General features: G+C 42.2%; 1 protein-coding gene across 3 annotated transcripts in view; it reads right to left on the reverse strand.

Moving 5' to 3' along the window:
* lrp4 (low density lipoprotein receptor-related protein 4) overlaps positions 1-27,494 on the reverse strand; it is a 140,584-nt gene that overhangs the window by 10,204 nt on the left and 102,886 nt on the right. For all 3 annotated transcript variants that reach the window (XM_031323572.2, XM_031323571.2, XM_031323573.2), the window contains exons 12-30: positions 26,999-27,229; positions 26,011-26,167; positions 25,221-25,438; positions 16,085-16,261; positions 11,721-11,846; positions 10,937-11,145; positions 10,366-10,447; positions 10,136-10,241; positions 9,842-10,043; positions 9,443-9,632; positions 8,247-8,378; positions 7,700-7,840; positions 7,512-7,598; positions 7,254-7,425; positions 5,314-5,476; positions 4,449-4,674; positions 3,116-3,419; positions 2,256-2,474; positions 1,873-2,007 (exon numbers count right to left, since the gene is read on the reverse strand). In XM_031323572.2, the coding sequence (XP_031179432.1) occupies positions 1,873-2,007; positions 2,256-2,474; positions 3,116-3,419; positions 4,449-4,674; positions 5,314-5,476; positions 7,254-7,425; positions 7,512-7,598; positions 7,700-7,840; positions 8,247-8,378; positions 9,443-9,632; positions 9,842-10,043; positions 10,136-10,241; positions 10,366-10,447; positions 10,937-11,145; positions 11,721-11,846; positions 16,085-16,261; positions 25,221-25,438; positions 26,011-26,167; positions 26,999-27,229 (3,277 nt within the window). The remainder of the gene's footprint in view (positions 1-1,872; positions 2,008-2,255; positions 2,475-3,115; positions 3,420-4,448; positions 4,675-5,313; positions 5,477-7,253; positions 7,426-7,511; positions 7,599-7,699; positions 7,841-8,246; positions 8,379-9,442; positions 9,633-9,841; positions 10,044-10,135; positions 10,242-10,365; positions 10,448-10,936; positions 11,146-11,720; positions 11,847-16,084; positions 16,262-25,220; positions 25,439-26,010; positions 26,168-26,998; positions 27,230-27,494) is intronic.

Genomic DNA, 27,494 nt, shown 5'->3' on the forward strand with positions numbered 1-27,494 from the left:
CAGGTTTGCACACACTGCAGGAGGGATTTTGGCCCACTCCTCCACACAGATCTTCTCTAGATCAGTCAGGTTTCTGGGCTGTCGCTGAGAAACACGGAGTTTGAGCTCCCTCCAAAGATTCTCTATTGGGTTTAGGTCTGGAGACTGGCTAGGCCACGCCAGAACCTTGATATGCTTCTTACAGAGCCACTCCTTGGTTATCCTGGCTGTGTGCTTCGGGTCATTGTCATGTTGGAAGACCCAGCCTCGACCCATCTTCAATGCTCTAACTGAGGGAAGGAGGTTGTTCCCCAAAATCTCGCAATACATGGCCCCGGTCATCCTCTCCTTAATACAGTGCAGTCGCCCTGTCCCATGTGCAGAAAAACACCCCCAAAGCATGATGCTACCACCCCCATGCTTCACAGTAGGGATGGTGTTCTTGGGATGGTACTCATTCTTCTTCCTCCAAACACAGTTAGTAGAATTATGACCAAAAAGTTCTATTTTGGTCTCATCTGACCACATGACTTTCTCCCATGACTCCTCTGGATCTTCCAAATGGTCATTGGCAAACTTAAGACGGGCCTTGACATGTGCTGGTTTAAGCAGGGGAACCTTCCGTGCCATGCATGATTTCAATGACCATGACGTCTTAGTGTATTACCAACAGTAACCTTGGAAACGGTGGTCCCAGCTCTTTTCAGGTCATTGACCAGCTCCTCCCGTGTAGTTCTGGGCTGATTTCTCACCTTTCTTAGGATCATTGAGACCCCACGAGGTGAGATCTTGCATGGAGCCCCAGTCCAAGGGAGATTGACAGTCGTGTTTAGCTTCTTCCATTTTCTAATGATTGCTCCAACAGTGGACCTTTTTTCACCAAGCTGCTTGGCAATTTCCCCGTAGCCCTTTCCAGCCTTGTGGAGGTGTACAATTTTGTCTCTAGTGTCTTTGGACAGCTCTTTGGTCTTGGCCACGTTAGTAGTTGGATTCTTACTGATTGTATGGGGTGGACAGGTGTCTTTATGCAGCTAACGACCTCAAATAGGTGCATCTAATTTAGGATAATAAATGGAGTGGAGGTGGACATTTTAAAGGCAGACTAACAGGTCTTTGAGGGTCAGAATTCTAGCTGATAGACAGGTGTTCAAATACTTATTTGCAGCTGTATCATACAAATAAATAGTTAAAAAATCATATATTGTGATTTCTGTATTTTTTTTTTTAGATTATGTCTCTCACAGTGGACATGCACCTACGATGACAATTTCAGACCCCTCCATGATTTCTAAGTGGGAGAACTTGCAAAATAGCAGGGTGTTCAAATACTTATTTTCCTCACTGTATATAAAGTGAAACTTTTCATTTCAATATCTATCCATCCATCCATCGCCATCCGCTTATCCGGGTTCGGGTCGTGGGGGCAGCAGCTCCAGCAGGGGACCCCAAACTTCCCTTTCCTGAGCCACATTAGCCAGCTCTAAATGGGGGATCCTGAGGCGTTCCCAGGCCAGGTTGGAGATATAATCCCTCCACCTAGTCCTGGGTCTTCCCCGAGGCCTCCTCCCAGCTGTACGTGCCTGGAACACCTCCCTAGGGAGGCGCCCAGGGGACATCCTTACCAGATGACCAAACCACCTCAACTGGCTCCTTTTGACGCAAAGGAACAGCGGCTCTACTCCGAGCCCCTCACGGATGACTGAGCTTCTCACCCTATCTCTAAGGGAGACGCCAGCCACCCTCCTGAGTAAACCCATTTTGGACATTTGTACCTGGGATTGCATATTTTGAAGGAGTTCAAGTAGCATACTATCTAATCTAATTTAATTTACAGGGCTCTTGTGTGGAAAAAAAAGTTAGCTCCTTGGACAGACATGTTTCTCTCTCACTGACCTTCGCGTGTCGTAGTCTAGTGTGAGACCGTTGGGCCAGCCCAGGTCGGTGTTGATCAGAACCTTTCGGTCCGAGCCGTCCAGGTGAGATCGCTCAATCTTTGCGATGTGACCCCAGTCAGTCCAGAACAGGAACCTGCAGAGACGAGGCGAACTGGTGAGGAGACTTTCTACTGTACAAAGTTGAATAAATTCCAAACTAAAACAAATAACTCTTTACAATGATTGCTTTCTTTCTGCTAATATTGCGCTTTTCTTCTGATAACGTCAGCGTAGTCTATTATCTGGCTAAGACAAGGCTGCAAAGAATTCTGTTTCTGTTCTAACTTTTAAATCAAAACCTAAATTTTTAATTAGAGGGTGGAACCCGGTCCCCTCTCTTACCCTTTGCTTGGGAACACTGCGATGGCTCGGGGTTCGTCCAAACTGTTGTTGACCAGGACTTTGCGGCTCGTTCCATCCAGGCGGGCCACCTCGATAGTGTTGCGCCCGGTGTCGGTCCAGTACATGTTCCTGGCCACCCAGTCCACAGCCAGCCCATCTGTGGTCTTCAGGCCCTGGCTGATCACCGTCTCCATGCCACTGCCGTCTAGGTTTGCACGCCTACAGGACAAAGTAAAGGGTGGACACCATATGACATAGGGCTACTACTATAATAATCCTGATAATACCGGTAAATACACTGGCCATGGTCTTAATGTCAGCATTGGTTTAGTTATTGGGAGCTTAAGATACATTTGAAAGGATAAAGGGATTCCTCAAAGTAGTTTTAATATAGAAGTGTATTTTAAATCTCATTGTCATACTTTTTCCTTCCTCTACAAACTCAAATAACAAATAACACACTTTTTCATTTACGCACAGCAAATGTAACACAAAGGCTTTTACAAGATTATTTTTTGGGGCTTTTCCCTTTATTCGATAGTGACAGTGGATAGGCAGGAAAGGGGGAGAGAAAGAGAGGGGATGACACGATGCAAAGCGCCGCAGGTCGGATTCGAACCTGGGCCGCTGCAAAGGACTCAGCCTACATGGGGCACACGCTCTTCCTGGGTGAGCCAGAGGCCGCCCCACAAAGGCAAACTTTATCCAGAATCTGTATTTGTTTCTGTTATCTACTGTATTTTTAAACCTCTGACAATGGCTGACCTTGATTCATTCAAATAGTCATAAAATCATAATTTATGTTATAAAAAGCTTAAACATAAATGGCAAGAGCGCGTAGGCATTGTGTGCGTTCGCACCTTATAACATCCAGGGTGACATCGGTGTAGTAGAGTTTTCCGTCCACGCTGTCGTAGTCCAGTGAGATGACGTTGTGCAGCTCGGGCACCGGTACGTGCACATCGGTGTGGTCGTTGGTGTCGAGGGAGATTCTCCGCACACTGACGCGGTTGGAGAAGAGCAGGAACGACTCTGGGGAGTCGTCACACGACCTGCCGTCTCCCTTGAGCAGGATGCCGGTGGGACAGGCGCAGGATGTATCATTGGGACGGGGTAGGCACAGGTGGGTGCAGCCCCCGTTCCTCCTGCCACACTTATTAAAACCTGAAGAGGCCAGAGACAGATGTAATTGATGTAAAGAGATAGGAGGTGCACGCAAGCACGCACACGAGGCAATGTATAATTACTTGTCAATCACCCAGTGAGCTACACATACCACAATCAACAGAAGCTATATTTAGGATCATCATGTAGGGATACCAAAAATAGCGTAACAAAGGCCACTGAGGCAAATCTAAAATTAAGGAAGATGTTTGATCAGCTGTGAAACTGCAAACAAACAAAATACATTGTGTAGAGCAGGTCATGAGACTAAAAGATGGAAATAAAGGAAATGCGCAGTATAAATAGATGGAAACACTTTTTTTTCCATGAGGGAGCAGGGCTTTTTCAAATGCACCCTATAATAGTATCACATTTAATCTACTGTTAGCTGCTGCTTTTATCGTGTTACTTGTTTAGTATGGTTGTTTTTTTATGTTTTGTGTTGTTTTGCTGCTTCACCTGCTTTTATTGTAAAGTGTCTCTGAGTACTTTGAAAACCGCTATTATTATTATTATTATTATTATTATTATTACTACTACCAGTCACACAGCAGACCGTTATGTGTGTACTAACTGCTGCTGAGCCCAAAGGCAAAGGCTTTTTTTTTTTTTTAGGTAGTCTTATTACATTCATACAGCAACAACATCTCAGACCTGAGCGATGGAGCCGCCACACGCCTCGCTCTCACCATTGTCAATGACACCAATCACCCTCTATATGCACACTTTACACTGCTGCCATCTGGCCGCAGATACAGGACTCTGAGGTGTAGAAGGACTTGCTTTGGCAGAAGTGTTGTCGCTTCTGCCATATCACTGCTGAACAAACTATCTCGCTGACTCTGTATAGATCCGGTGTCGTAAATGTGGTTGTTTCTAAGTGTCTCTGTATCTGTCTTTATGTTATCTGTTGATGTATGAAACAGGCTGTGATTTCAAATCTCCCTCATGGGACAATACAATCTAATCTAATTTATCCTATCTATCTATCCTATCTATCGAGGTCTTTATGGTCCTCAGCAGACTCACCCAGTGGCCTCTCCCGGTCCACAGCCTGGATGTCCATCAGGCCCGGCAGGTTGGCTCGCACCGTGATGGTGTTGGTCCCGGTGTTCTTGTCAGCTCGCTGGATGCTGCGGCTCTGCCAGTCGGTCCAGTAGATGTGGGACCCCAGCAGGGTTAAACCGTACGGGTGCTGGACTGGAGTCACCAGGGTGTGGCGATTCTGCCCGTTCAGGTCGGCTGCCTCAATGCGCTGCAGAGGGCCGAAGAGATGAGGGGGATTACCACCATGACTCCATAATGTCTGATGTCTTTCACCTCAAACGCATTTACGTTTTAGCGTTTAGCCATTTAACCTTTACATCTCTACTGATATCTATACACTTTAGAGATCTTTGTTATGCCTTGTCTGTTTTTAATTAATATGGTGCATCTTTATGAATCTAATAGCCTTTTCTTTGGAGTGTCAAAAATTATTTTACTATTAAGGCTTGTGTTTACTTCATTGGGTTGTTTTTTTCTCACTGAGAAGCACTTGTTTTAACAGTGCTATACATATATAGATTAGTGTTATTAATATGTTTGTTACAGTTCCTCTGATCCAGAGTGACTTACAAGGAGTGTAACAGCAGAAGAAAGTTAAAGCTATGGTGTGTAGTTTCTGTCTCTTCAGCAGAGGTAATTATCTTCACTTCATGACACCATTCTCCAAACATAGCCAAACGGAGAAACGGATGGATTAATATAAAAAAGTGACGCGCTAAAGCTTTAAATTCCAGGTCAATTAACATCACAAGTCCTTCGAAACACAGAGACCAGGGCTTTCGTCCCATTAGAATCTATGATTTGCGAGGTGAAAATTCACGCAAGTGTCGTTGGGTCATTGCATTACCTCAGTGTGAGCGTCAGCCCACAGTAACTGTGAGCCGGCCATGTCAATGGCCAGGCCGTTGGGCCAACCCAGGTTGTTGCTGATGAGGACCACGCGGTCTGAACCATCCATTGCTGAGCGTTCCAGCTTAGCGTGCTCTCCCCAGTCTGTCCAGTACATATAACTGGAGAAGAGAAAGGGAGAAAGAGAGCGGGGCACAGAGGTTTAAAGTCAGACACAGTAAGAAGACTGAAAGTAGGACAGAGATAAGATGATGAGGACACGCTGGATCACCACACCAGCAAATATTACACATGAACAACTTTATTTATCAAAAAATGGTCTAATGAGCAAAAAAAAGACATTTACACATAAACAACAGACAGGATAATGTACACAGTTCAATTCAAGTTAAGAATAATGATAGAATAAATAAATAAATAAAGGTTCCCAGACAGATGGAACACAAGCGGTACACACCTCAGGATAATAAAATAAGATGTTCATTCCAAGATAAGATAAGATAGATTTGATTGTCCCGAAGGAAATTTGTCTTGGACAAACAAACAATATCTGCTGTTTAAAGAATTCAAAACAACATAGTGTACATACATACATACACACATGGGGCCACGCCTGGGAGCTAGTTCAGGCAGCCAACTCGAGCTGCACCGCTGTACACACACGTGACATGCCTCACTCTCCGTATCATCTACCAAACACACCCCCTCAATTTGGCGGTCTATTTAAGCTGCACATTTCCCCATCTCTGCCTTGCCAATGCTGCTGCCGCCCTGCACCTGTATCGCTGCGCGCTTTAAGCCCCACCACCACCCCAGCATCCACCTGCAGGCTCCGGCCAGGGGGGAAGCTACTGTATCACTCCCCAATGTCTCATGTAAACCCAAACTGCGGGGAGTGATGAGGTCGGAGTGTGGCTGCCAAAGACAATGTTCTGCTGTTACAATAAATATTTCAAATGTGAGTTGTCTGACTGAAATACATAAAGTACACAGACTGCTGCATCACTCTGCATGGACATGCCAGAGACTACTAGCCAACAAAACTGCACACTGCCCGTTGTACAACACATCATAATAGTCGTCATAATATGTGCAGTAAGGGTAAGCCGCCTTATCAACATAAAATCCTGGTAAAAGAAAAGTAAAAATGTACATGTGTGTGTTTACAAAAGAGACTTTTGTCAAGGTTTAAAAGTCTGATAGCAGACGGAGCATTAGTGGTAATGATAATGAGCCTTCTTTCTCTCAAGAGCTAGAACAAAGGATACCAACTCTGTAATGTTAATAACTAGGATTGGGCATCGAGAACCGGTTCCAACTTGGAATCGTTTAAAAAATTATGATTCCATTGGAATCCTTTCTTTATTGGAATCGTTTGCAAAATGTGGTTGTGAATACGATCAAATTCAAAATTTACTTCCAGGTGCTAGGTTGTGTTGCAGCCAAGGGTGTCGGACTGGGGGGAAAAAGGGGACTGAGTACCCAAAAATATGCTAGAATGAATAGCTGTGGATGCGGGGAGGGGCCCATAGAAAATGCCTTTCTACAGGGCCCAGAATGTTGTGCTACACCCCTGGTTGCAGCCATGGAGCACAGTAAGCGGCGCTCTAAAGTGTGGCTTTGTTATACGTTGAAAAAGCCCAATAAAACTGTAAATCACCCTTGAATCAAAATAAAATGTTCCTCTTATCCGTAAAATAAGCATGTGACCTGTTTCAACTCCACCCCTCAAAGAATCGAAATCGAGAATCGATAAGAACCAGAATTGAAAGGAAGAATCGGCATTGGGTTTAGAATAGTTAGATTTAAAACGATGCCCAACCCTATTAATAACATATTTCTCAGTGAATACTGAAGTGAAAATCACAATTGAGTTTATTTAGAGATTTTTACCAAATGCTTTGAAAATAAAAAGCTATCATGCTCTGGCAGCCTTACCCCATCTCATTGTAGAGGGCGATGGCTCGAGGGCTGTCCAGGTTTTGCCAGACGAGAACTTTCCTCATGGTTCCGTCCAGGTTGGCGACCTCGATGCGGTTGGTTCCCGTGTCCGTCCAGTAGATCTTCCTGCCAACAGCATCCACCGCCAGGCCATCAGTCGTCACCAACCCTACAAACAGAGGCAGAGATGATGAGTTGTGACACTCTGACTGGGTGGAGTTAAACAGCATTGCACATGTCAGCCATCCTCCTCACCTGTAGATATGATGTCTTCTTGTGCTTTTCCGTTGATGTTGGACCTGCTGATTTTCTTCAGCGTACTGTCAGACCAATAGACTTTTCCTGCAGGAGGCGCCACATGCACATAGTAAGGACTCCATTTCTACATCACTTTCTTGTCTTTTTGAAACAGGCATTTTAAAACTTTAAGAAGACATACGAACCTTCTTTGGGGTCGACCCCGATGGCGATGGTGTTTTTCATGGAGCTGTTGACAGCCAGAACCACATCAGCGAAGTAGGGGATATCCAAAGAAACCATCCTGATGTCCGTCCTCCGTGCAAAGATCAGGAAGCTGCTCATTCCTGCACACACACATCAACACAGCCTTTCCCAGTCAGAATACAAAAGGGGGCTGACATGCTTTTATCTTCCTGGAAGCAAAAGCTTTGGACATTAACCCCTTTGAAATCTACGTTGTTTTGGTGCAGTTGTCTCTCCTATTATTTGCAAACTTGTAAAATATATTTGTTAAGGGTTTGGTCGTTGCTTTTTTGTATTTCCTTTTGAGATGAATATGTTGTAAGTTGTGGCACTCCTTTTCTCCTTCATGCTTTTGGTAATGCTAACATTAAGTATAACGTTGCATTGGAGGTCAACAAGTTACAGTAAATGTGGGATTACCCAGAGCCCCATTTCAGCCTATGCCTGCTATTTTGGCCTGCACCATGAAAACCATTCATTTTTTACACTGAAGACAAAGTTTCGTACCAGGCGTGCAGGTCTTTCCATCCGTCTGCAGATTGATCCCAGTGGGACAGGCACAGCTGGAGGCTTTGGGAGCAGGAGCCAGGAGACAGAGGTGGCTGCAACCTCCATTATTCACCGCACACGGGTTACGCACTACAGATGGAGACACACAAAGCAAATATTGCTCAGCCACTGTCCTACTTTCTGCATTACCTCAGAGGCAAGGACTGGAAAGGGAATGGGAGAAATATGGGGCAAACAAAACAAAAACACACAATTCCCCTTATGGGAACATGGGAAAGCCCCTAACATCAGTGGGATCAGCGAGGTGTCAGTTTGGTATGAGCCCCTGAGGCTTCTCTGCCATCTCAGCCAGTAATCTGGGTTCAATTTACCTGGAATCCTCTCAGTGTCAGCAGAGACACGCGATCTGAGCTCTGAGAATAAGGGGCAAAAATCAGCAAAGTACAAAGTGACAGGAGGAGATTTTATCCTTTGTCACGAGGGACTGCACAAGTCCAACAAGACACGTTAAGTGTAGGGACATATTTTATATCTCTGTACTGCAGTGCACTGGATTTGAAATGTTTTAATGTGTGTGAAGTGAACAGTTTTTAAAAGGTGTTCACATGCATTCTGGATGAACACAGTAGGACTCAAAGCCCTTTTTATACATAGACCTGCAATGCAGCAGGACAAAATATACATGTTGACTGCGGCTGAACAATATATGTAAACCATTTGTGATTTTTCTGACCAATATTAAGATTAAAATTTTCTGACCAATATTAAGATTCAAATTGTGATTTTATTTCTGTAAGCTAAACTGCAGGCCTCTATGGGTAATATTATTCTTCGCAGTACACATAATCACAAGCTTATTTATTGGTTTTGACATAGGACTGAAAACTGCTTTGCACTTTGGCAGCTTAAGCTAATGCTAACAGGACAGGCTGCTACATAGCTCAGAACCCTGGAGGCCCATTAGTCAAGCATGGGCAAATAACAGTAATTAGCTACTACAAATGGCTAGAGTCCCTAAACTGTTCATCAATTACAGCTGAAAGTCTGCAGTTAAACCTCGTAGTCAGGATCGTTTAATTCATTTCAGATCCAATGTGTTGCAGCACGAGACAAAACAATGAAAAAAAATGCGTCATTGTTCTACATGTACATGTGCACTTCAGTCTTGATCCAGCGTGTGGACGCATACAGACCTGTCTCGCGGTGTCGGTGGAACATGTGAATGTCCATGAGGTTCTCCAGGTTTTCGGCCAGTGTGAGTCTTCCCAAGCCGGTGAGCTTGTCAGCGCTCTGGATGCTCTTGGACTGCCAGTCTGTCCAGTACAGCTTGTCCTCGTGTACTGTCAGGCCAAAGGGGTGAGGCAGCTGGCTGCCAATCAAAACCTGCATGCAAAAACAGTAGCAGAGGTCTGGTGAGATCTGTAGACATTCCTAAACATTTACTCCAAGTGAACGGAAAATCTTGAAAACAAATGTCAACCATGGATGAACAATTCATCACATTGTTGCTAACAAAGTACATTAAAATTACACACTCTATTTAAATGTTAAATTTAAATCATTTCTCAAACAAATCAGCATGGAGACATTACCTGTCGGTCAGAACCATCAAAGTTGCCAAATTCAATAGTCTTCATGCCAGCGTCGGCCCAGTACAGGCGTTTGGTCTCGTAGTCAATGGCGAGCCCGTTGGGCCAAGTCAGATTAGATGAGATGATGACGATGCGACTGGAGGCGTCCATTCCTGCACGCTCAATCTTTGGGTTGGCACCCCAGTCCGTCCAGTACATGAAACTATGGAGAAAGAGAAAAACGAATGAGAACGAATGAGAGGGACATGCAAAGTTCGGCTTCATATGTTTTAACCTTTTTTTTAGTCATCTCACCCTCCGATTGGATCAACGACAATGTCCCTGGGCCGGTCCAGGTTCTCCCATATCAGCACAGTCCGCATGCTCCCATCGGCATTAGAAACCTCGATACGATCCGTACCTGAGGAACCAAAGACATGACACGACTGGTTGAAATCCAAGAGCACACGCCGTCAGGCAGGTGACTGCACATAGTACGTCAGAAATATTATTTGATGTGACAGAATGTGAATAAAGTTGCATACCAGCATCGGTCCAGTAGAGCTTGTTGGTCACCCAGTCAATTGCCAAACCTGCTGGGCTCTCCAGACTGGTGTCCACCACCACCTGGAAAAACAGGGACAACAAACATTTGAATCCCCCCAGTTCTTAGTCTTCTCCAGAGCATGAATTGCTGTTGCACTTTCACATCAGCCCCAGTAGATGGCAGTATTGCATAAACTTAAACCCTGCTGCTCCCATCTGTGTAGTCCGGGACAAATGAGAAATGGGATTTTAGTCTGGTGGCAGCTGTAGCTCAGGTGGTAAAGCAGTCGCCTACCAATCGGAAGATTGATGATTCGGTCCCATATCGACGTGTCCTTGGGCAAGACACTGAACCCCGAATTGCTCCCAATGCTGCGCCGTCGGTGTGTGAATGTTTATCTGATGAGCAGGTGGCACCTTGTACGACAGCCTCGGCCACATGTGTATGAATGTGCGTGAATGGTTCCTGTACTATGTAAAAGCGCTTTGAGTAGTCGTTAAGACTAGAAAAGCGCTATAGAAATACAGTCCATTTACATTTAGTTCAGTCCGACTGTGGATGTCACTGACCTCCTGCTTGGTGCCGTTCCAAAGCGCTCTGTTAATGGAGTCGGTGGTGACATCCGTCCAGTATAGGTAGCCGTCTTTGGCGTCCCAGTCCAGTGCCACGGCATTGCGCACGTCAGCAAGAGGGATGACATCATCGGACATGTCCTCTGTATCGAAGCTGATTCGTCGGATGTCCGTCCTTCGGGCAAAAAGCAGGAACTTGTCAAGACCTGATTAAAGACCAAAGGTCTTCTGTCAGTCTTCTAGGTTTAACAGTGGGGTCAACAGTGAACACAGCAAAACAGCACTAACACACAGACAACTAGCAGCCCAATTTAGGAATATCGTAAATCACAACCCTTCCTCTAACATAATTGTCTAAAATGATAATAAAATGTAAATGTTTTTATGACTACAGGGTGTGTAGATGTCACATAGTTCTATTTCAAGCAATGCAACTGTCACAGGGTAGTGGAAAAAAAAACTAAACTGAAAAGGATTCATTAAAAACATTGCCAAAATAAAGTTAATTCTAGTTTGGCACTTCTTTAGCTGCACTGAACCATGACATGTAATTTAACTGGTTTTAAATCTTCATTAGTGAAAACTACACTTAAGTGGATGTCTTATCATCCTCTCCATGCACATTTTGTCTCTAACATTTAGTTTAATGCATTTAATAACTGTCAAGTCGTAACTCGCTAAAATTGTTGTTGGCATTCATTGTTTCATACATTTTAAAAAATATGCCACAGCCACGCAAAAATTACACACATATTACAGTTTCAGATGTTGAGGGACTCACCGTTGGCACAGTTGTTGTGGTCCACCTTCTTGAAGCCGGTGGGACAGGCGCAGGTGTGCGTCTTGTTGCTGGGGAGACACAGGTGGCTGCAGCCTCCGTTGTTGGTGCCACAGCGGTTCCTGCCACCTACAGGAGAGACAGAGAAATAACACAGCTCAGCATATGATGGTTTATGTGCTTAGAAACTTTTTGAAGAGGCTATTTATTTATTTTAAATAATTATTTATTTATTATATTTTGGACTTTGGTCGCATGTCATCCCCTCTTTCCAAAAGAAACTGCTTTAATTTGAGGACGTAATGATGATTCTTTACAACAGGGGTCTTCAACGTTTTTTAAGCCAAGGACCCCTTAACTGAAGGAGAGACGGAGCAGGGACCCCCTACTACGTACTGTATATTGTATACAATGAAGTTGCATAATAAACTGGGCCCACAATAACGTGTAGGGCGGCCTAAAGCCTTTATACATATTATTTTGCATAGAATACTAAGCCAATAAGATTGGCATGATTTTATAAATCATGTTTTAATGTTAAACATACATGAACGCAAAACACTAGGCAACTCATATCATAGAATGCACGCATATTTTAAGAGGACTGTCTGCAGGGAATGTGTCTGACCAATCACGGTGGGTGTGGGCCGCTTGGGCCAAAAATGCCAGGGCCAATTTTTTGTCCCAGTCCAGCCCTGCTGTTCAGAAACCAACTAACTTTATTTTTAAAGTGAATCCTTAGGATGAACTGTATCTGTCTATATGGCTACCTTAGTGACTACCTTTCCTATAGGTCAGTAAGCAGTGGGGGTTTATATTTGCTAATAGATCCCTGCTTTACAACACAGAAATTCTCGCTTCATACATGGCCAACGTCTCCAGTTAATATTGTGAGGAACGTCTTATAATAACTGATAGGAATCACAAAAAACTACAAAAATAATATGCAGGTTGTGCAAAACAGATTTATATTCTTTAAACTGATTTAAAATGTATTTGTTTTTCTGGTTAAAGAGAACTAGTTCAACATGTGGGAATATGCTACAACAATGTCCCCTCTTATTCTTGATCTGGTTATTCTATCCCTAGTCTATATCGGCAACGTTTCATTTCAGGGATTGCTCAGGTGCCGCCGGAGGTGCAACAAATTTGAACACCTTCCGCTTTCTTTGTGTTGGCATTCTAAACTTCGGTCGATTTGGGAAACATCCCCCAAGCTAGAACTGACAATCAAATTATATTTTCCTTTTTTTGAGTAAAATTCTCATCACACACTCGACAGACAGCCATTTCAATTCCTGCTGCCCCCTCCTACGCGCACAGGTTCCACCAAAACAAGTTCCTTCCCGAGGCTATTTTGCAGAGGCACCGTACCTGCGTCCGGTGTTTAGTGCCGCCCAAGAGGATTGTGATTGGATAGAAGAAATGCCAATAAACCAGAGCACATTTTTCTCCCATCCAGGAATGTTGTGTGGACTAGCCAGACCTTCCTCTGTGGCGCTGTGGAGATAGGTCTGGCAATGCGAAACTATTACTTTTTGTAAAGATTCTCTTTTGGGGCTTTTTTCCCTTTATTCAATATCGGATAGACAGGAAAAGGGGGGAGAAAGAGAGGGCATGACAAGCAGCAAAGGGCCACAGGTTGGATTCGAACCCGGGCCGCTGCAAAGCACTCAGCCTACATGGGGTCCACGCTCTTCCTGGGTGAGCTAGAGGCCGCCCCATTGCGAGACTATTCTATCCCCAATATTTTTCTGAAATATTAATGTGGTAAATGGGGAAGGTGCTAATCCATTAAGACATGTGTATATTGAACAAGCATTGTGAAATCTGAGCAGCAAAAGAGACCGTATCTAGGAAGTATATTACAGTGATGGTGGTTTTTAGGTTAATCATTCAAGGATTTGAGAGCTAGTTTATAGACAGATTGTACATGCTTTATTATTGTATCAGAGGTAAGAGACCAAATGGTTAACAGTTAAGTCAGATATTTCTTTCAATAAATCTAAACTTGTGTAGGTTTCTTAACTTGTGTAGCTTGAATGTTGTGTTTGCAACAACTTGCTTTACTTGTTTATTGAAGCAGAGAGTTGAGTCGAAGATGACCTCACTGAACACTGTTGTCTGTCACTGTACAGTATGTTGTTACTGTGTGCTATTGTATGTACTGTTGTTTGATGTGTACACTGCTGGGGAAAGGAATATACCCTTCTATGAAGTTCAATGACATCAGGGTATTTGAAATTGGAAACCACTTGTAATTTCTCACCTGATGTATACAGTAAACTGAATGTTATTAAGACGCCAGCAAGAACCTACAAGCCACTTTGTGACATTTTCCATTATTGTGGTATCAATCTTGTCTTCTAACTCTTGGCAGAAAGCAAGTAAGGGTATTTCCCAAAATGTAAAACTATTCCTTTAACTATGAAACAATACAGTGTATACTGAACACATTTCACATTGGAAATAAATAGATATGTATAATTATTTTTCTATTTTAAAAATATAATCAACTACACGTTACTACACGTCTTCTGTTCTTCTAAATGTCACAGTGTGTGTCTGGATTTAACCCAAGTTCTGAAGCCTCTTTGCTATGTTCAATTGATGCAGAGTTCAAAACTATTCCACTCACACACAAACTTCTCTTCAGTCTCACTGAATCTACACCACAACAAAAGGAATAGTGTCTGCCTTCCCTCTGCCAACACAGACGCTTCTTGCAGTTCATGTTAGAGTCCGACCGTTATTTACAATATTTTATCAGCGTGATAACCAAAACTTTCTTTTGGCCAGAACTCAAGTTCAAATGGTTTGTTAGCAAAGAACACAAGTCTTTGCCATCATGTGGATAAAAAACACCTCAACTGGCCAGTTCACCACAGGGCCTAAAGCCCCTGACACAACCAGACGGCTGACCGTCGGCAGAAAAGGCAGTCGGACTGATCAGTCTGCTCCCTGAGGTCCAAGAAGTGCCTTGGAACACACCGAAGCGACGCCGTCTTGAGCGTACGTTCTGCGCGTGCACAAGACATAATAAAAAAAATGAAAACTGGAAATGACAACGCGTCACGTGGGTCTGGCTTCTCCGGCCGATAGTAATGGCGGCTTGTTCGAAATATGAGCTCGTATTTTACGAATAGTTCACTGAAACGTGTTTCTGAAAACATTTTAAGTGAGAAATAGGCCATACAGTTGCTGAAAAAATTTTTTTGTCAGATTTTGAGAGGCGTTCGTCACTCATCCAGCTCGTTATTCCCGGGTTAGCACTCCACCAATCAGATTGGTGAGTCCGACTGCCTGCCCTCCTACCCAGCAAGTCAGGTTGGCCAAAATGAAGGCCGACAGCTCCTCCGACGGACGACGGCACGGAACACACCGAACAGACTCGAGTCACTGACCTCGCCAGACTGTCCGATGGCCGATTATCGGGTTGGTGTGTCAGGGCCATAGCACTAGTGCAGCGAATCATTCTATCATCTCTGGGATTGCCACCATGTCGGAAAAGTCTTCACTTCAATGATACCCTTAAAGAATGTTCCATTTTCCATCCTCAACCAGCTGATCTTCCGCCCTCTAATTTTGAGTTTGTGTTTGATGTTTTGTTGTTCATTATTTAGTTCTCCCGCCTGCTGCATGACATGTTCTACTTCTTAAGGCTGCAAACTTGGATGTTTTTAATAAATAGATCCATTGTTCTCACCCACAACTCACTTAAAAAAAAAAAAAAAAATGCACACCCAATCACAGACAGATTTGAAGCGAAGTAGGGTGGAGAAATGACCATATAAGGAGCCTTCAAGCCTCATGAATGGAGAACACCAGTTTGTAGTATAATATCTCTGCACATCCCTTTGTCCAAATACTGTACAGTATGTTATCGTCACTGCCTTTTTTTGTAACCAAAACCAGACCAGGCACAGACATTCGATTCCATGAATCTAAAGCCATTAAATCATCAATCAATCATGCATGAGCTTTTTCCTGGAAAGGCTTTGACCGTTTACAGGTCACTTTACTGATCATTCTGTGGTTTCGCCTTGAAAAAAAGAAAAAATGCAACATCAATATGGACTATGTATTCTCCCATTGTGATGCTATTGATTGACCTGATTCCTGTCGCTGTTTTATGACCTTGCTGTCATTTCACAACAATAACGAAATATGATCATAACAACAACAACAAAGCCTTTGATAAAGCGTATTAAAAACTTCATTTAGTTCCCATCTGTCCTCTGATCCTCCCACAGGGGACCTTGACTGCTCACACTCAAAAAATGCGTACCACTAATTACTGGGACATTTCAGGGATATTTAACAAACGTTCAACTTAAAAGTTTACTTCTGCACTTCTGTGTACCGACCTGCAGGCTGCCTCTGGGGGTGCAGGGTGTGGATGTCCATGGGAAAGTGCAGCTTGTTGCGAATAATCTCCTGGTTCTTGCCGGTGAATTTATTGGCACTGTTGATGCTCTTGGTGTGCCAGTCAGTCCAGTATAGGCTGTCCTCAAACACCGTGATGGCAAACGGGTGGGGTAAGCCTAGACAGAGAGAGAAACAGAGATTAAAAAAATGGTGAGAGATGCTTGATGAAGTGTGCAATAAAACCAGAAACAGGCCCATAACATCTTTCAAGAAACAATGAGCTGCTTTTTAAGGGATGTAAACAAACACAGGCGTTGCGTTTGACACCTTTATAATGAACAAGAAATAACGATTCTGCGAAGTCATTCATGTGGACATTTAAATCCAAACACAATAAAATGGAAAGAATAAATGCTGCATTTGGTTTGTTCCACCAAAGCTCTCCAAACATCCTCCTATTCAGTGCTGTGGGCTTGGCTGATGTCATAATGTCCCCATTTATAGCTGCTTTCAATAACTCTGCCTCTCATTGGCCTGTGGCTGGTTAAGTTGTGGCCAGGGCGGCCAAAAGCAGATACGCTCCATTGGTTTCCTTAAGTAATGTGACTTTTTTGGTACAGAATCTGAAAGCAAGATCGAGACCAGCCCTTAAAACGGGTCAGACTGGTACAAGAGACTGGACAGATATACACCAGTTCTCGTCTAAGTCTGCAATGACATTTTATTCATGTTATGTATGTTTATGTAAATCATTTAATGTGAGATTTTAATCTGAAGGAAACCACAGCCCGGATTACACGTGAGCCACAGTTTTTTTGGTTCTATAAGGAAACAGATGTTGTTCGGTTGTGTGCATGCAGGATACTCCTTTTTCTTCCCACTAGCTGTCCAATGAACGGTCAGTATACCAATGACCGTCACGTACGCAGGCGGAACTGGACAGAGGGAAACGGAACAGAAGCTAAGAGGCAAGAATAAAATGTAGCGATCAGTGGAAATGGCATGTGGAGGCAAAAATTTAATGTTTTAGATGAGTAATACTTTTGCTTTTGAAATAATTTTATATATATATATATATATATATATATATATATATATATATATATATATATATATATATATATATATATATATATATAAAATCAATATCAAATCTCTGGATGGAAGAAAAAGTTATTGTAAACAACAAAATACAAAGAGAACATTTGAAATGATTGTTTTTCTTCTCCCTAATGTGCAAAACAAACCAAACCAAACCAAATCCATGACCCTAAAACAGCCATACAAACCGAACCGTGGCTTGTTGAACCGGTGCACCCCTAGTGTGAATACAGTGTGTGTGAAAACAATCGCATACGTTTAGGTTTAATTGGAGAGTTTCGGTGTCTGTTGTTGGTCTAAATGATGCTTTTTAGGAGGTTTTTTTTTAGCTTAAAAGGAGAAATACATTGGTAGAAATGGGATTTTTCAAATTGGTCTTATTGTCTTAAAACAATAATTTTCCTATATTTCTGTAAGTACAGGATATCATGAACATTTGTGACTAAATGAGCAATAATCAAAGTTAAAGTGAAAACAGTTCAGCCATACACTTTGTTCCGCCCACTTCAAAGCAGTGAGAAGAACACAGAAAAAACAAGTACAAGAATCCTTCATGTCAAATAACCATGTGCTGTTCTAACTTTGTCAGATCATTATGTGGCCATGTAAAACCCCATCACTTACAGTAAGTGAAGCAGATTGCAAAAATTTGTTTCAGGGCCTTTAAAAAGTTGGCTACACTCAAATTTTGCATCGAGGCTTTGAGGCATGTGACTTTTTTTTTTACTTTTGTCTTTGTACAAATTGTTGACAGCGGGACACTGGCCTTAATACTAACATGTGTAACAGGGGATTCCTCGCAGATTTGTCTCCACTGGGAACATGTGCTCAGGGTGACTCTTCCACACTTAACATTCTCTTTCTCTCTCCAGCTTAATCCTCCTCTGGTGAAGTAGCTGCACAACCAGTTGGATGAGAGTGCTAAATGGATGGAAAAAGTGATTTCTGCTGCTACACAGAGCTGTGGTGGTGGAGGTGGTAGCGGTGGTGGTGTGGCGAGCATGCTAGCGCAGGGCTTTTAAAAGACAGAGCTGCTCATTTAATGACAGTGTTTTACAGCACGGCATAAATGTCAAGTGGTAAATGGCTAAAATGGAGAGACACCAGAATAATAATGAGCCACACAGATGAGAGTAAATGTATTTTAACTCAGTTTGCCTTTCAGAGAATGTTGCCTAATACCTCAAAGCTTTGTTATAAATGAGAAGCGGTTGTATCTTATTAGACGTGTATCGGTTAGGGGTGTACGTTTCAGAAAATATCACGATTCGATTCCGATTTTTAGGCTCACGATTCGATTCAAAAATGATTCTCGATTCAAAAAACGATTCACAGTATGTACATGTAGTTACTTTTTCCATGTATGTATGTATGTATGTATGTATGTATGTATGTATTAAGGCATGGATACCCGACCCGAGCCCGACGGGTCCCGATGGGCTCGGGTCGGGTTCAGACAGATATTTAGAAACGGTGTTCGGGTTGAAAAGCCTGAAAGCCAAGTTCATTCATCTGCTCACCAGAAACGGGATTTTAACCCCGACATTATTCATTTTATAACGTTGACCCTGGAGGTAACGAGTCTCCCCTGGTTTTCTGACCACGCTCGGAAACGAAGCAATCAGGAAAGGTTAACACATTAAACATTTTAAGTTAAACAGCTTATTAACGTGAGCTTGTTGCCCCGTGTGCGCTGATGCGCTCATCTGTTGACATTTCCGAATGCCTTCCTACAGTTACTTAATAAAAGCAGGCTTTCCACACAAAAATGTAGCCTACATGCGTCATTAGTATGAGAAAAAAATTTGATTTTAACTGTGTCGGGCTCGGACACAAATTTCGTAATGTCCGGACTCTAGTATGTATGTATGTGTGTGTATGTATGTATGTATGTATGTATGTGTGTATGTATATATATATATATATATATATATATACACATACATATATTATACATCCCTTAGTACATTCATGTGGATTTTGTATTTATCCATATTATTCATGTGGATTTGTTTGTTATTTGTTATTTTAACATCCTGTTATGATGTATGTGTATGTTGTGTGTGATGTCTGAAAGCTACTGGGACCTTGAATTTCCCCTTAGGGGATCAATAAAGTATCTATCTATCTATCTATCTATCTATCTATTTTGATCATAATTCTTTAATTAATAATAATTAATAACTTTAATTGCTATATGGTACACCCCTTGCGTACTGCTGAAACGTGGATGTCACACAATTTTTCTTTCTGTATTAATTTATCTACTTGTTTGCAATATGTTGTATTTACAGTTTTCTGTGTACTTGGACCTTGAAAACTACAATTGTGAACTGCATTTCCCATGTGTACTTGCATGGCAAAACAGAGGCGTACTAAACCCTGGGATTCCTTTTGTAAAGGCTTATTTTCTCCATATTACATCGGCCTAGGGTTGGGTATTGTTTGAATTTTTTTTTTAACACCAGACGAAAATCAAGAAAAGATGACACAGTAACTACAATATTTCAGGCCATTCAACAAAATAGACAATAAACCAAATAAACATATGTATAAATGACAACACCATAAGCCCATCATACACGTCTCTCCCCAGCACAAAGCTTCTTAGGAGGCCTCCAGAAAGTTCTGGTACTTTCCCCCTTTTCTAGTGTAGACGTCCAACCTGGCAAACCATTTATATGACATCTTTTTAAATGCCGCCACCCTTACCATCTCATAAGCCCACTCCTGGATTGAAGGCACCCCTTCATTCTTTCATCCCCTTAATATAATCTGTCTGGCTATCATTAAACTAGTCGGGATATGTGCTTATCCATCCCGCTCAGGATTGACCTAAGAAAAAATAATCTTAGACTGAAATCCTCTACCTTATCACAGGACCATAGTTTTTAAGTGCTGAAACAATACCTGAGTTTCGGAACCAATCCCAAAACAATACTGATGGTACCTTACTTTGAAAAATGTATACTACTACTATTTTTTTCTACCAAATCCTATTTCACATTTAACAAAAGATGCCAACGTTCTCAAATGTTAAATGTAACCCAAATCTAAGCAGTAAGTAATTTCAAGTTAATAAAAAAAATGTTTTAATCAAGAATCAGTCAAGACCATGTCTGTACATTGATGTCCCTCCTCCTCAGGTCCAGGTGTGTGTGAGGTGATACTGGCTGAATGTGTGTGTTTTCTGATCTTATCCTAACATGAGGGAGACAACAGTGCACCCTCTTCCCTCCTCTGAGTCACCGGCATCTGCGAGGCGCCTGGTTTTGATACGGTCACCTTCTTCCTTGTCGTCTCTACATCCCCATCCCACCTGCTCGCTCCTTTTTTTTCTTTTTCCGGGACAGCTGGAGGAGCAGCTGCAGGCCGACAGGGCATCAAACGCCCCACCAGCCTTCACAGTAATGTCCCCTTTAACCTACATGTGGCACCTCCCAGTCCTTTCACGCCTTGACTGAATCTGTCACACTCTACCTACAGGTCGTCGGCAACACAACGTCGCCTCCAGCTGGACAGAATGCTACACGCTGCTGAACAATATACAGCTTATCCAAACTTAGTATGTCTACTGGAAATTAATACTCTGTAATAATCCAAAAAATTGAAACAGAGAGGAGGATGTAATGGCAATAGAATAGGCAAGTTAACTAAATAAACATGAAGACTGAAGAAGACACAGATGTAAAATCAACTTGGTGACTCCTACGTAGTGGTAGTATCAGCCCACAAGGCAGTCTTCCTCTAGCATCACTCACAGGGAATCATTTTACTGTAGCTCTACTAGGGCTAGGCAATTTATCGATATTATTTCGATATATGAGGCTGGATATCGTCTTAAATATGGGATATCGTAATATGACACAAGTGTTGTCTATGCCTGGTTTTAAAGGCTGCATTATAGTAAAGTGATGTCATTTTCTGAACTCACCAGACTGTTCTGTGTAGAACTTAAGCAATGTCCAAACATAATCCAGTTCAAAAAAAGGTGCAAAGCAATGATTTTCAAAAAATATAGAAAAGGAGGGCTTTAATAATTGCAATATGTGTTCTTTGACGTATGTGTATGATTATGAGTGTGTGTGTGTGTGTGTGTGTGTGTGTGTGTGTGTGTGTGTGTATATATATATATATATATATATATATATATATGTATATGTATATGTATGCATGTATGTATGCATGTATATGTATGTATGTATATATATAACCCATATATATATTATATAAGATAAATGTGATAAATATAAATGAGATATAAATATGTGGTAAATGAAATAATAATAATAATAATAATAATAATAATAATAATAATAATAATAATGATTTACTAAGTTATGGAAAAGTGGTAGGATTAAATAGGTGTATACTTCTTCCTACTCCTTTTCAGACATGTCTAAGTTGGCCAATGTTACTTGGTTATTGAATGTTTTGATACTTGTTTTTACGTTTATTTTTGATGTGTCTATTATTTGCCGTTACCCACTTAATCATTATATCTACATTACCGATGATTATTTAATCAAATATCTCATTGTATAAATATTTTGTGAGAGCACCAATAGTCAACCCTACAATATCGCCGCAATATCGTTATCGAGGTATTTGGTCAAATATATTGTGATATTCGATGTTCTCTTTATGACCCAGCTCTAAGCTCTACACACAAGATATCTCGATATAGTTTACTATTTCCCGGGAAAAATTTCAAGCACATTACTATTCTCCAGAGGATGAACCCTTTATATTTTAATGACCCCACTGCCTAGTACACTAGGCAATAACTTTGTATTTTAGTGAACTTTAAGACATTATGTTATGACCTTTGAAAGGAGCTCTTGTCTACAAAGGCGAATTGATTCGTTGGTCTATCGTCATTACTTCCTAAAGGACTGAATGGATGCCCAGTGTCATGCAGCAGATTGCTCATTGTGAATGAGGCATCGCTGCAATAAGCAACACACACACACACACACACACACACACACACACACACACACACACACACTCCCCCACCTGCACAGGTGTGCAGATTGATAGCGGCGATAGCCTGCTGTCCAGCTCCAATGACAGAGGGGCTGGCACACATCCAGCTAACACACACGGAAAACTAAAGATGTAGGGAGATAGACACTCGTTAACATTCCTGGCCACCGCGGCTCAGAATGTAACTATGCACACACTCACACATACAGACACACAAACGTCCCATTTGTCCTGTGTGTTGTCGGAGCAAACAGAGGCTGTGGAGAAAGGCCAGGGCCAATTACAGCCTTTTATCCTGAGAGCACACACCATTAAGGAGAGCTCACAGGGCTGATGGGGCGCACACACACACACACACACACACACACACACACCCTCATCAAACATTTTCCCGTGTCCTTCTCTCCTTTCACACTCTGGAACACTCTTGATCGTCATTGATGTGCTTCCACACTTTCTTTACTTCATCAGAAAAAGAAGAAAAAAAATGTCCCAAATTGAGTGTTAGCTAACACCTAAAAAATGTACAGAGGTACATAGTTCTGCCAAAACCTGAGAAACACATCTTAATGCAACACAAGGCCTCAGAAGCAGACCAGAGCGTGTGTTTGTGACAGATCAGTACCCTGCCTTCTTATGTCTGTAAATGCCAGATCCTCACTTTTAGTGCTAACACACAGTTTGGCTTTACTGTAGGAACCAACAACATAAACAGAGGCACACACGGCTTTATGTTATCATTTATGGCGTCTGTGTGTGTGCATTTCAGTGGCATGCACATGCGTATGCTCTATAATGGAAATATGGCATTAATTAACTCTGCATGGTATAATTAAGTAGCATGCTACATACTATATCTGCTTGTGTGTGTGTGTGTGTGTGTGTGTGTGTGTGTGTGTGTGTGTGTGTGTGTGTGTGTGTGTGTGTGTGTATGTGTGTGTGTGTGGTAATTAATGAGCAGAACTCCAGCCAGACCTCTGTTCACCACATCTCCGGTTTCTCTTCAGCTCACTCAAAGCTTTCAATGAAATAAACAAGGCACCAGAAATATGGTTGGGTATGTTTTTACATTTTACATGTAAAAGAACATGAACCGCCTCAATTTGTGTTGCCATAAATTATGTGATTCTTCCCTGCGTCCGCTTAAACACCTCAACTAAGGGCAGAATAACCAGACAACTTTATCACAGATTCTCTCATCCTTTCTGCTCGGACTTGTAATGAAATATGTAGTTAGGCTTCTGTTATTGCAAACATAACATTTAAGATTAGTACTTCACATGTAAAGGTTTCTACCAGATAGCCATAAGGCTTTTATTGTAAAGCAGCTGCAGTTTCCTCTAGGCTTTATTGCTGAAATTGGCAATCGCAAAGTCCTTATGTGTCCTTTGTTAAAAATATGAATTTCTGGGGAAGTACATAGAATGTTTGTAGACCCACAATCTAGGTACAAGCTCCAGTCCACCATAAAAACATTAAACATTTCAGTCTTAGTATTACTTGATCTCAGTGCTGCATTTGATACGGTCGACCATGACATATTACTAGACCGATTGGAAAACTTGGTTGGCATTTCTGGCTCAGTACTAAAGTGGTTTGAGTCTTATTTAAAGAATAGGGACTACTTTGTGTCTATAGGGAATTATACATCTGAGCATACAAATATGACGTGCGGAGTTCCCCAAGGCTCCGTCCTGGGGCCTCTCCTGTTTAACATCTACATGCTTCCCCTGGCTCAAATTATGGAAAACAATAAAATAAGTTACCATAGTTATGCGGATGACGCACAAATTTATATAACCTTATCGCCAGGGGACTATAGTCCAATACAACAACTGACTAAGTGCATTGAACAAATTAACGACTGGATGTGCCAGAACTTTCTTAAATTAAATGCCGAAAAAACTGAGGTGGTTGTTTTTGGAGCAAAAGAGGAACGATTAAAAGTCAGCACTCAGCTTCAATCGACAATGTTAAAAACAACAGACAAAGCCAGAAATCTTGGTGTAGTCATGGACTCAGACCTGAATTTTAACAGCCACATTAAGACAATTACAAAGTCAGCATATTACCACCTTAAAAATATGTCAAGGGTTAAAGGACTTATGTCTCAGCAGGATTTGGAAAAACCTGTCCATGCTTTTATCTTCAGTAGACTTGACTACTGTAACGGAGTCTTTACAGGTCTCCCGAAAAAATCAATCAGACAGCTGCAGCTGATTCAGAACGCTGCTGCTCGAGTCCTCACTAAGACCAAGAAAGTGGATCACATCACTCCAGTACTGAAGTCTCTACACTGGCTTCCAGTGCCTCAAAGAACTGATTTCAAAATACTGTTGCTGGTTTATAAATCACTAAACGGTTTAGGCCAAAATACATTTCTGATCTGCTGCTACACTATGACCCACCCAGACCTCTCAGGTCGTCTGGGACAGGTCTACTTGTTGTCCCCAGAGTCAGAACTAAACAGGGGGAGGCAGCGTTCAGTTTTTATGCTCCACATATCTGGAACAAACTCCCAGAAAACTGCAGGTCCGCAGCAACTCAGTTCTTTTAAATCAAAGCTAAAGACCTATCTTTTTGATGTTGCCTTTCTTTAAATAACTGTATATTTGTTATACTGAAGTTGTATTGATGACACTGTATGACATTCTATAACTGCTCTTTAATGTTTAATTTCTTATACTGCACTGTAACTTTTATTCGCGTATTTTATCTCTCAGTTCTTTAATTTCTTATACTGCACTGTCAATTTTATTCTTGTCTTTTAATGTTTTAATTTGATTTTTAATCGTTTTCTAACTGCTCTTTAATGTTTTATGTAAAGCACTTTGAATTGCCCTGTTGCTGAAATGTGCTATACAAATAAAGCTGCCTTGCCTTGCCTAAACATGTACAGTATGTAACTGTCAAGGAAAAAAGAAGGGTAGTACTTTGCATATTTCTTAACAATGTCTGAGTTCTATCTGTAACAAACTCCAATTCTGAACTGGTTCTTGATACCCAACCCTAGCCAGAAAAGACAGGTGACAGATGGGAGTTTACCTTGGCTGATGACGGCCTTGCGGTTGCGTCCATCGAGGTCTGCCCTCTCGATGACATGGTGCTTTGCATCCACCCAGTACATGCGGCGGCCGGCATAGTCAATGGTGAGGCCGTTGGGCCAGAACAGGTGTGTGTCTGCGATGACCCGCCGGTTGGAGCCATCCATGTTGGCGTACTCGATGCGAGGTGTGTTGCCCCAGTCTGTCCAGTAGATCTTACTGAGGAGGAAAGTGGGACAGCCATGGCTAGTTTACTTACTTTGTGCTTGTTGTCAAGAGGTAAACAGATTGTTGTCAAGATTCATGACACAGCAGATGTCTGATATAATAAAAAGTCTCCTCTGTCCTCGACATTCATGTCCTCCTCATCATCACTCATCTCTTCTGACCGGCATCAGAGGAAAGAGCTACTTTTTTTTTTGGGATATTTTTTAATTATCCTATGCAAATGAGCTACCTAATAAGCTGAATGAGTTTTTGGGCTTAACATTTCTCTGGGGCTTTCAATTAAAACTTTTTCCTGCCACTGTAGCATATGAAGCCGGGGATGAAAACACACTTAGCTGCTGCCCCTTTCATGAAATACTTGTTCCACACAGATGCTCGCCTGTGGGCACTGCTGTGCTGCCAAAACTTTAATCCTTGCTCTGCTGCTACACTACAACTGGGACACATCCAGAGGGGATATGTATTGTATAGCATTTGAAACCATCTGTAGTGATTTATACACATTGTGTGTGTGTCTGTGTGTGTGTGTGTGTGTGTGTGTGTGTGTGTATTTTGACTCATACCCCTCTATGGGGTGCAGCGCGATGGCTCGGGGCTTCTCCATGTTCTGCCACAGCAGCACCTTGCGGTGCGTCCCGTCCAGGTTTGCCACCTCGATACGAGACGTCCCCGAGTCTGTCCAGTACAACTTGTCATGGATCCAGTCTATGGCCAGTCCACCTAAATGAGACAAAAAAAAAACCATTTTGAATTTGAATATGGACCATTTTATGTTTAACTAATGTTTTACAACAGTTTTGTTTAAATCTCTCTTCATGTACATCTTAAAAACACAAGATACGTGTTAGCAGGTGCGCTTAGAAGGCGTCTGTAGTTGGGTTTTTTTTTACATTTTGGACATAGCCAAGCTAGCTGTTTCCCTCTGCTTTCAGGCTTTGTGCTAAGCTAAGCTAACTTAAACTCCAGCTCCATGCTTATTAACACACAGACATGCGATTGTTGCTCTCTGCGTCTTCATTTCCCACAATGTTGAACTATTCCTGTAGGTGTCATCTGTAACTTGTTTTATTCTCTGATCTTAATATCACTATTTTGTATGTATTCATTGTATGTTCTTTTCACTTTAGCCTGTTTATGTATGTGCTTTCACAACATGTGATCAGAACGTCTTTCGAACGAAGTTTCACAGTAGTAACAGTCAAATATACTGAAAAGAAAAAAAACTAAGAAAGAGGGTGAAACAGACCAAAAGGTATACAGAGAGAGAGTTGAAACGAGCAAGAGACACTGAGGCTGAGACAAAGCAAGGAAGAGAAAGAGAAAAAGCAAAAGAAAGAAAGAAAAAAAAAAACCAAGGAGACTGAAAATAATAGACAAAGAAAAAAAAAAAAGATGTACTGCTGAACTTGTATATGAACAAGATGATGGATGCAGTGATGGAGAGCTGAGTATAGTTGGACACAAAGCAGCCGAGTTGAATAAATTGGATAAATGATAAATGGGCATGTTGCCCTATATCTGAACCTGCATCCTATTGGCCGCCATACACACCTGGGCTCTCCAGACCGGTGGAGACAACCTCTTCCACGTTGGAGCCGTTGAGGTTGGCCTTCATGATGCGGTCCAGTGTCACGTCGGACCAGAAGACCAGCTCGCGGCTGTGGTGGAAGTCCAGGGCGATAGCGTTCTCCAGGTTGTTTAGCAGCAGGGTGTACTCGGAACGATGCGGCAAAACCTGACGGATGTCGATACGGTTGGCGAACAGCAGCACGGGCTCTGGACCTAAAGGACGGGAACAGGGACAGAGATGAAGACGATGTGAATTAAAGTGGAAAGGAAAACAGCCAGAGGCCAGAGACTGTGACTCGAGTCGCACTGGAGTCGCACACACAGTGACTTCAGACTTGACTTGAGACTCGTCCTCAAAAGACTTCAGACCCGACTCGGACTCAAAATGCGGGAGTCGTGAGCAATATTTATTTTTAGGTAACGTCTGATGAGCTGACCGTAATATATAACCTAACTTCGTAACACGCGGCCACACGTG

This window comes from Sander lucioperca, chromosome 3, assembly GCF_008315115.2.
Source record: "Sander lucioperca isolate FBNREF2018 chromosome 3, SLUC_FBN_1.2, whole genome shotgun sequence".
In the NCBI taxonomy this organism is placed as follows: domain Eukaryota; kingdom Metazoa; phylum Chordata; class Actinopteri; order Perciformes; family Percidae; genus Sander; species Sander lucioperca.